Raw genomic sequence first — 10254 nt, forward strand, 5'->3', positions numbered from 1 at the left:
TAAACTTTCTAAATAATTCATAATTGAAAGACTAGGATGAAGATGTACCTTTCTGGAGGAAAACTTCCTTTATTTAGTATATTTTACATAAGGTGTTTTTATCTCCAGAGGGGAGATTGTAGATACTAACTCCAGATGGGAGTTTAGAATTATTTTTCCCTAAGGGAATTCTTCGTCAGACTACAGAATCGCCTCGGCCGCTTCCTCCTTGCTCTCCTAGCATATGAGTACTCTTAGCCTCCTGCTTTCTATTGTCTGATGCCTCTACAATTGCCTGAATAACCTATTTATAATAGTTGGGTTTGATGGACAATTCCCATCCTTACTCTTCTTATGACGTTATTGCTTACGTCATTGTTTGTTATCTTGCACCAGCTACATTGTTAGTGCTTTATGACCTAAGTGCTTACGTCACTATTCAATAATATTGAGAGATGCTTCAGATGCACTGTCCTCCTCTTTTATCATGTGACCCTCAGATGCGTTGTCTTCTTCCTTCATCATGTGGGTTGATTCCATTTCATTATTGCTTTCTTCAGATATCTCTGAGGCACATAGCTGGCACTTGTGGTCTTCTCTGTCTTTTATCAAATAGCAGAGATTCCTCTTTATCCCTTCAGGGAGCTTTTCTAAAAGTCCAGATAAGTTGTAGAATGCTGATTCAAATTCTACCAAGAGTCTCATCTCTCTTTCTTCAATTTCATTTCTTTTACTGGACACAAGCAAAGTATTTCTACTTTTATAATTAATCCTTGTGTGAGATTCCTTCGTTATTTTTGAGTTCTTTCAAAGACCCTTGCTAATGTGCTGGCTAGCCTTCCTTCATGACTGTAGATTGTTAAATCTTGAATCTGATCAATTGGTTGAAAATTTTCTGGGAAGACGGACATGAATATTACTTGGTGTGCTGGAACCAAGCATTCTTCTTCTTCATTAAAAATAGGTTGACTGTTTGTAAATTTTAGGGATATATCCCTTGGATTTACATTGTCAATCATATTTTTAAATCTCTTTACTGCATCAACGAATCCTACAGGAAACTCACTAATAATTTTTAGATCATTAAAAATTAAAATTTTATCAATTAATCCATACTGAAAAAACTGATAGGTGTCAGATGAGGAAGCATCTGAAAATATAACCAGCTTTGTTAGCTGTTCTTTGGCAATAGGATAATATCCCAAAATTGCCCTTTTTTCTTCAGTCCAATTTAGGACTATGTTAAGGGTTTCTCTGAGATTTGATCTACAGATCCTTTTCTTTTCCTTGATTTCATCCCTTGTAGGAATGTTTCTTATTATCCCTGTTCTCTGAGTTTGAATTGGAGCTTTATCTGCTCTTTTTAGGGTTTGCTCTGGATGGAGAGCTTCGTATTCTCTGAAGGATTCCTTTGCCTCTTCCAGTGTTAAAAACCCTCCTTTATGAATTATCCTTGATTGATGTGTGAATGGTGCTGCTTTTTCCCAGGCATCATATACTCCTTTCATGGGGCCATTATAAATTACATAATATTTTTTATCTTGGGTGGATTTTTTAATAATTTCAGCAATTATTTTATTTTCTAAAATTTTTTCTTCACCTGATTTGTCCACCATGCTTAGCTGGCTGAACTCTGATGGTTTTGCTTGTTGTGTTGATTTCATTGCTTCAATGGCCTTCTTGAGGGATTGGATCTGTGTCCTTATTTGCTGACAATGCTTACATTTTTCGAGCTCTTGCTCATATTTTTGAATTTCTTGATCTAATGCGTTGTAGACGAACTCCATTCTCTTGTTAATGTATCTGCAATAACATTTTTGTCACCTTTAATATATTCAATTTTTATTGGATATTGTAACAAAAATAATTTCCATCTTACCAATCGTCCATGATTATAATCAACTTTTAAATTATATCGTATGAAACCTGTTAGATAACTTAAATCTGTCCTTAATGTAAATTCTCTGGGTAGTAAATCAATTTTCCATTTCTTAAGAGATTTAATTGCTGCTAGAGTTTTTTTTTCATGAGTGGTATATCTCTATTCTGTTGGAGTAAAAGTCCCTGAAGTATACCTGCAAAGTAATTCCTTTGGGGAATATTTAGAATCTAGTGATTCTTTTTCTTGTTCTAAACCTTTTATAGTTTTCTTAGCTTTTAGACATCCTGACCAGGTTATGTCTGAAGCATCTGTTTCCACTATTAAGTAGTCGTTTTCTTCTGGAATATAAAGTTCTGGAAGTTTTTCACATAACTCTTTAACTCTTTGAATTTGCATACTATTTTTTTCTTCCCATTTTCATTCTTTTTTAGTACTTATTTTTGGAAATAAGCTTTTAGTGTATTCTGTTATATTCTTTAAAAATCCTTGATCAGAAATATAATTTATACACCCTAAAAATCTTTGTAACTGTTTTCTATCTTCTATTTTATTAGGAAATAAATTTATCTTTTCTAAAATATTTGGTTGAAGTTTTAGCTTTCCTTGAGTGGATAGAATTAATCCAAGAAACTCTATTTCTTGTTTTGTTATTCTTGCTTTCTTTTTGCTAAGAACTAATCCTTTTTCTTTACATCTTTCTAAAACTATTAGTAATTTTTGAAGATGATCTTCTTTATCCTATTTTGTAAAAATTAGTATATCATCAATGTATACTAAAACAAATTCATTTAATTCTTTTAGATTTTCTTCCATAAATCTTTGATAAATACCTGTGGCTTGTTTTAATCCGAATGGTAATACATTCCATTCATAGAGCAACACACTTGTTGATTCTTTTGTTGGGCAAGTAAAAGCAGTTAATTTCTTTGTTTCTTCGTCTAAACGAAGTTGCCAATATCCTGATTTTGCATCAAGAGATGAAAACCAAGTTGCTCCTTTGATCTTTTCTAAAATAGAATCTTTTCTTGGAAGTTTATGAGCATCACCAATGGTTGCTTCATTCATTTTCTTATAATTAATTACCATTCTTCGTTTTTCCCTTTTAATTTCATTATTGTTTTCGACATAAAAGGCTGGAGCCGCATGAGGACTTTTACTTATTCTTATAATTCCTTTTTCTAAAAGACCTTTACATTCTAATGAGAACAGAACTCTTCTCTATCTCTTGCAGAATAAGGAATTTTATTTGGAACATTTATCTCTTTTGTAGGATCTTTTAATTTAATGCTTACTAATTCTTTATTTGTATTTTTAATATCTAAAGGATTTTCACCACAAATTTTATCTAAAAGTTCTTCTATCTTTATTTCAAGATTATTTTTTGGAATATTTATCTGAAAGTATAAATTTAAATAACATGTTTCTAAAATAGAAAATATTTTAAATTTTAAGATCTTATCTATAGTAGTAGTTGGTATTTTTATACGTTTTGATTTTTGATTTATTGAAGAATCGTGTGGAGCTTTTAAAACTATATATGTTAATTCTTGAATGAATGGATGATATAGCTTTAAAAAGTTATTTCCTATGATAAAATCCATTCCAGAATCTAACATATATATAGATGGAACAATGAACCTATAATTTTGAATGAAAATTTTAGCCATCTCTGCTTTTTGGTCAATTTTATGTATTGATTTGTCAGCTATTCTAACTCTTAATGGTTTCTTTAATTTTTTCCAATCAAGTTTTATATTTGTACTAGCAAAGCATTATGTTGCTCCAGTATCTATGAAAGCATTTATAAACTTTTCTGTTATTTTTATAGTAATAAATGTGGCATTATTACTCAGTCTCTGAGTCTGTTTCTGAGACATATTCAAAAATATAGTCTAAGTTATCATCGGATTCTTCTAATGGTTCCATGAAACAAGACTTAGCAATTTCTATTTGTTTGGTAAGATCCTTTTTATCCTTTTTTTTTGGACATTCATTTGCATAGTGTCCTTCTTCTTGGCAATACCAACACTTACAATTTTCTTTTTTATTTGGGCAATAGTCATTTTTTTGTCTTTTATTTTTATTGTTATCTCTTTTTCTAAAATACCTCTTTTTTCTCCAGTTTGGATAGTATTTTCTTTTTCTAAATTGATATTTTCTTTTTCTTTGAAAATTTTTATTAAGACCATATTTTTGAGGTATCTCTTCATTATCTTGACAGCAAATTCTAATTATATTTGCAAATCTTTTTTGAATCGCTTCTTGCATACAATGTTCTTTTATTTCCTCTCTTATTGCAGAGGTTGCTCCACCAAAATTATTTTCAATTGTCCCTCTATTTATTTCTCTTATAAATCTTCCCATTATAAATTCATTAGCAGGATATGGAAGTTTTGTTATATACATACTAAGATAATGATTTTTATCTTCTTCTTTTAATTTGTAATAATGTATTCTATATTCACATATATATGACTCCACATTACATAAATCATATATCTGAATATTAGCTAAATGATTTTTTGCTTCTTGATATTCTTTATTATAGTCTTCTTGTCTATGATCTATAATATTTTTTCCAAAAAATTCTTTATATAGAATCATCATTATATGTAATATCTTATCATAAGCTGTTGTTTTTGTTGCTAATTCTTCTATTATTTGGTTTTCTATTGATGTCATATAATCTCTTATAGTTCCTTTAGTATGAAACCCTATGTAATTCCAAATATCTCTTCCAGACAATTCACTAAGTTTTGGATTAGTAAAGGCTTCTAATAAGAAGGAATTTAACCAGTTTTCGAAAATTTCTTTTTCATTCTTTTTACAGTCTAAATCGAGCATTCTTTCTCCTTCCATTTCCTGGATTTTAGGAACATATTTTGATGGTATTTTTGTATATTTTGAATCTTTATTTATAAACCCCTTTTTAAAAGCATAATTATCAAAACCTGTTTCCCATTTAAATTGAGATTGATTATCCTTAGATGTTCCAGCTTCATTTTTTACTTGTATTGGAATTGCTGGTTCTTCGTCACTTGAATAATCTAGGATGTGTTCTTCATTTTCTATGTTTTCGGAATTTACTAATTCTTCTTCTATTTGAAATCCCTGTTCCATAATATTATTTTCTTGAGCCATTTTTAATTGTTTAAAAAGTATTGTAACTTCTTCTAATTTTTCTTCAATATTCATAATTTCAATGGTGGTTTTACTTTTAAATCTGTTATGTTGATTATATTTTGAAATTTTTCTTTTTTGGGATTCTCTTTTTCCTTAATTCTTTGAAATTTTATGGATACTAATATTTCTTCAAGCATATCTACTATAGAATTTACTTGTGGGTTAAAAGTATGATAAAGATGTGAGGAATCATTTCCATGATAATATTTTTTAGAAATTCCATGTGAAAAATAAGTTTTTTCAGGTTTTTGAAGTCCTTCAATAAAACTTATAGTAAAATAAAGATTTTGAGAAAAATCATTTTGTATTGATTTTAAGAATTCGGTGTTATTACAGTTAACATTAGTTAAAATCATTAATTTTTTATCTATTAATTTTAATAATTTAATTATTTCTTCTCTTAAATCTTCTAATTTACTTTTTTCCATTAGGTGACGCTTTTTTTTGTGAAGAGTTACGATTTTAAGTGAAAAGTGTGGCTCTAGAATGTGTGAATCAAAATTTGCTAAGTAGACATCTTTATCGTAAAGTTATTTTTGAAAACTTTATGTAAGTGGTGCCCATATTAAAAATGTTGAAAGATAACCGCAGATGAAGGAAGTAGAAGCATTAAAACATGCCACGCAGACTTTAGTAGAAGCACATCAGCACAATGGAATAAAAAAAAAAAATAAGTGGTAGGTTTTTTTTTTCGTTCACATGACAACAAATAAAATAAAAAAATATGAGAGCTAAGTTAAGTGGTAGGGTTTTTTTTGGACATATATAAAGTTAAGGGGTAGCAGGGACGGACATAAGGGGGTGAGTGGCGGCTTCGACTTCCCAACTTTTTTTAATAGTAATAAATTATTATGTATAATTTAATTTTTTTAAAAAAATATTTAGTATTTAGTTTAATATAAATAAAAGTTCAGTCTAATTTAAATATTAATAATTTTTAATATTTAAAAAATACGTAATAATATTAAAAAAATCTGAAAAAATATTATTACTAATATTTTTTAATTAAATAAAAATTTTTAAATCTCATAAAGTGATTTTTTTTTCTTCTTTTGGCCTTTTTTTTTATTCGTTTGGTATTAATTCTTTATGTTTTAACTGTTATAATTAAGAAATTTTTTTCAACTATGAATATTGTGAAAAATAATTTAGAAACAAATGAAAGATGAATTTCTTACTAATTATCTTTTAATTATATTGAAAAGAAAATTGTTAAAAATTTTGACACAAATTCTATTATTGGTGAATTTTATGATACGAAGAATCGACCACTTCGTTAGTAAAAAGTATACACATATTTTTTTTTACTTTAAAATATATTCTCTATCCATATATTCTTATAATACATCTTATATTATATAATTTTTTTACATAATTTTTAATATTATAAGTATTATTGACCCCATAATATTATTTCTGGATCCGTCTCTGAGTGATAGTTAAAGTTAACCCTGAAGATGCTAATTATTTAATTTTATCTGATGCAGAAATGTATGGTTGAAACATGAATGGCAGCCTTTGCGGCTGGTTGTGTATATTATAGAGCTGCAGGTTGGTATAATAATGGGGTCTTGTCTTGTGTCCGTACGTGTGCCTGTGCCTCTGCATGCCTTCTGAGGAAAAGATGCTCCTCGTGACTATAGGAAGCACAATCCAAGGGATCTCAAAGGGATTTTTTTGGAATGAAATAAAAAAATTCTTTTAATCCCTAAAACAAATTCAACGAACTTTAGTTTTGGAGATAAATTTTTTAGGACAAAACACTATAATAAGCCAACGTCAATCCAAATTTACCTATATGAGCCAAAATGAAAATCGATACAACAATGAGCCAGATCATATTTTTATGTAATTTGAACCAGGCTAGTTCAAACTTCATCTTCAAATAATTTGAACCAGAGCAGTTCGAATTTCAAAGAAAAATTGAATGTAAATCGAACCAGACTGGTTCGAACTACCTATGCAAGTAATTCGAACCACTCCAGTTCGAATTATGGGGAAATGAGTTCTTCATGTAATTCGAACCACCCTGGTTCGAATTACGCTTAAGCTAGGTTGTTAGTAATTCGAACCACCCTGGTTCGAATTACTAGTGATTCGGCTATATAAGGAGTTCGAATCAGCCTCATTCGAACCATTCTCATCTTCCCCTGCCCCACCAAATCTCAGAGAAAACGACCCAGATTCTCTCCGAGAAAGACCTGAACGGAATACTCTGCTCATGGGGGACGATCCGGCACGGTTATATCGCTTGGACGGAGTCGCCCATATAGCTGGGGTCATCAACGAAGAGGTTAGTACGGAAATAACTTTATTTTACCGGTACATGTGAGTTAGTGGTTTGGCATGCGGGTTAGATGTTGGTTTAGTTGGTGGTTTATTTTAGCGGTTTATGTTAGTGATTTCTGTTAATGGTTTATGTTAGTGGTTTTTGTTAGTGGTTTATGTTGGTGGTTTTCCTTAGTGGTTTATCTTAGTGGTTTATGTTAGTGGTTTATCTTAGTGGTTTATGTATGTGGTTTATGTAAGCGGTTTACGTTAACGGTTTACATTAGTGGTTTATGTTAGTGGTTTATGTAAGCGGTTTAGTTGTGGTTTTATAATGTTAGATCTTTGATGTCAGTAGGCTATGGTGGTTTCTAATTTAAGTTTCTTATGCAAATGGTTCTCGTTCTTGGATTTTTAAGCGGCTATGTAGAGTAAGGTTTTTTTGGTTTAGGGATTATCGTGTTGATTATGTTTGTCACCGGTAATTAAGTTGGTTCTAATAATGCGGTTCATTTCTTCCGCAGCCTCAGCGATGCATCAGGAGCATGCGGCGGCAGCAGGGCATGGTCCTGGATGACAGATACGTTCCGTACCTGCAGATGGCTGGTCTTTACCATCTTGCAAGGCTGAACGATAGATGGTTCCGGTTGGACGAGGCCCTTGTCAGTGCGTTTGTTGAGCGATGGCGTCCGGAGACGCACACGTTTCATATGCCGTTCGGAGAGTGCACTATCACACTGCAGGACGTGGCATACCAGCTGGGTTTGCCAGTGGACGGGCGTTACGTCAGCGGCTGCCTATCAGAGTTCCATGTATACATCGATGGTGGCCGTCCAGCCTGGGTTTGGTTCGAGGAGTTGCTTGGAGTGGTACCTCCTCCTAGCCAGGTTCAGAAGTACGCGGTCAACTGCAGCTGGTTTCAGGAGACGTTTGGTGAGTGCCCGGAGGGAGCTGATGAGGATACTGTGCGTCGTTATGCCCGTGCGTACATCATGATGTTGTTGGGCACGCAGCTTTTTGCGGACAAGTCGGGCAACCGCGTTCACATCAGATGGCTTCCGTTTGTAGCTAGGCTGGAGGAGATGGGGACCTACAGCTGGGGTTCTGCAGCACTGGCATGGTTGTACCGGTGCATGTGCCGTGTGGCGAACAGAAATGTTATCAAGCTAGCGGGCCCACTTCAGCTACTTCAGTCATGGATTTTCTGGCGATTTCCTCGGTTTAGGCCTGCAGGATTTGTGACGTTCAGCTGGCCATTGGCCTCGAGGTACTTCCCTAATCTTTGTCTATTTCAATTTACTACACATAACCGCGTGTTCATTCATAATGTATTGGATACCCTAAGCACACATATAAGTAGCGGTAACACATGTGCATGTTGCAGGTGGTCAGGTTACATCCCTTCCAGTAGCGAGAAGGGTCCTAGAGTTCAGACGTGGAGGCTCTGGATAGACCGGTTGCAGGATAGAGAGGTCAGTATTTTACTAAATAAGTTTTTTTATTTAACCACGATTTACGAGTTGGGATCACGAGATGCCCTGACATTGTATCGTTCTGGGTGCAGTTTATCTGGATGCCGTACAGTAGCCCTGATGTACTTCATGTCGTGCATCCCGAGGTTTTGGAGCCTCGGCATATGGTGCTGTGGCGGTCTGTTACATCGCTTATCTACTTTGCCGTCATAGAGTGGCATCAGGTAAACAGGGTTCTTCCGCAGTTTGGAGGGGTGCAGCCCCGTCCACAGGCCGCCCTGAACATCGACTTTCTGATGTCGAAGGACGGCAGAGGCGGCGATCGATGGTTCCCGTCCTATTTGCAGAAGTGGCATCAGTATTGGGACGACCGTACGGAGAGCGTGCTGAGATTCGATGTTGTTGCTGACCCTGGTCCGTCGCATCAGTTCTTGGATTGGTGGAGTCAGCACGGGAAGAGGTTTTTGTCTCCGGATCCGCAGTTGGGCGATCCGAGAGCCGTTGCTATTCCTGTTGAGGCCTCACAGCGGGGAGCTGGGCAAGTACCTGAGATGGATCGGCCTGACGACGTGCCGGACAGGAGGCGGGTTGATAGGAGAGCTCGCGTGGGCACACGTCGTAGCCAGCGTGACTGGGGGTGGCTTGAGCGTGCTATGGAGGCTGGCGACGAGGCCGGCCCCGCTAGGGGTCGACGACGACATCATCCTGGCAGAGGTAGAGGGCGTGCTGCGGTTCATGCCGCTGCACCTGACCCTGAGGACGATGACGATGATCAGCATGGGCCTGAGGGCGGGGATGGTGCAGGGGCGGCTTCAGTTGCTGGTGGTAGTACCCAGGATGGGGTTCACGGAGGTGAGTGGTATGGCTCCGGGATGGGTGACGGGGCTGAGCCTAGTGACGCTGGACTTGGGTCCGGTCCTTTTGGACATTACTTTGTTGGAGTACCCACCGACGACCAGCCTCAGCAGGACGGTACTCCATGGGTTATTCCCGGATCACAGTGGCAGGACTTTCTTGAGGCAGATACGCTTGATGCGGACTTCGGCAGTCCACGGTTTCTGGCGGAGATTTTGGCTATCATGCAGGAGGACGAGCCGGGCAGGAGGCGTCCTCAGACCCCTGGCACGCAGGCACCCTTAGATGTTGATCTGAACGAGCCTGCTACGACTCCTGTTGGTGACCAGTTTGCTTTGGGAGGTACCCCACATTCCGCTTACACCGCTGCATCACAGTCTGTCGCCGGGCCGTCTGCCGCACCACTCCATTTTACGCCACCCGCACAGCCTGCCCCGCATGAGGACGCAGATGAGATAGAGGATGAGGAGCCGTTTATCCGCAGAGGTCAGAGGCCACGGGTTCCCCGTCGTTGTGGGACAGGCTCCCACTTGTTTGGATGATTTACATTTCATGTATTTTGGACGTTAGGGTTCACTCATGTATTTTAGATGATTTACTTTAGAGCTATTTTTC

The 10254-nt window shown here is 35.9% G+C and overlaps 1 protein-coding gene across 1 annotated transcript; it reads left to right on the forward strand.

The window, feature by feature from the left end:
- The first annotated feature begins 8022 nt into the window (after window positions 1-8022).
- LOC148550310 (serine/threonine-protein phosphatase 7 long form homolog) lies at window positions 8023-10181 on the forward strand. The gene is made up of 3 exons (XM_088494423.1): window positions 8023-8579; window positions 8697-8784; window positions 8877-10181. The coding sequence occupies exons 1-3, from the start codon at window positions 8023-8025 to the stop codon at window positions 10179-10181; spliced, it is 1950 nt and encodes a 649-aa protein (XP_088350549.1).
- The last annotated feature ends 73 nt before the right edge of the window (window positions 10182-10254 follow it).

This window comes from Arachis ipaensis, chromosome B7 (genome assembly GCF_059453495.1).
Source record: "Arachis ipaensis isolate K30076 ecotype BB chromosome B7, ASM5945349v1, whole genome shotgun sequence".
NCBI classification, from domain to species: Eukaryota; Viridiplantae; Streptophyta; class Magnoliopsida; order Fabales; family Fabaceae; genus Arachis; species Arachis ipaensis.

Coding starts and splice junctions, on each gene's coding strand:
- LOC148550310 (XM_088494423.1), top strand. CDS start 8,023: ATGCCGTTCGGAGAGTGCACTATCACACTGCAGGACGTGGCATACCAG. Junction 8,580..8,696: donor AGCTGGCCATTGGCCTCGAG/GTACTTCCCTAA, acceptor TGCATGTTGCAG/GTGGTCAGGTTACATCCCTT. Junction 8,785..8,876: donor ACCGGTTGCAGGATAGAGAG/GTCAGTATTTTA, acceptor TTCTGGGTGCAG/TTTATCTGGATGCCGTACAG.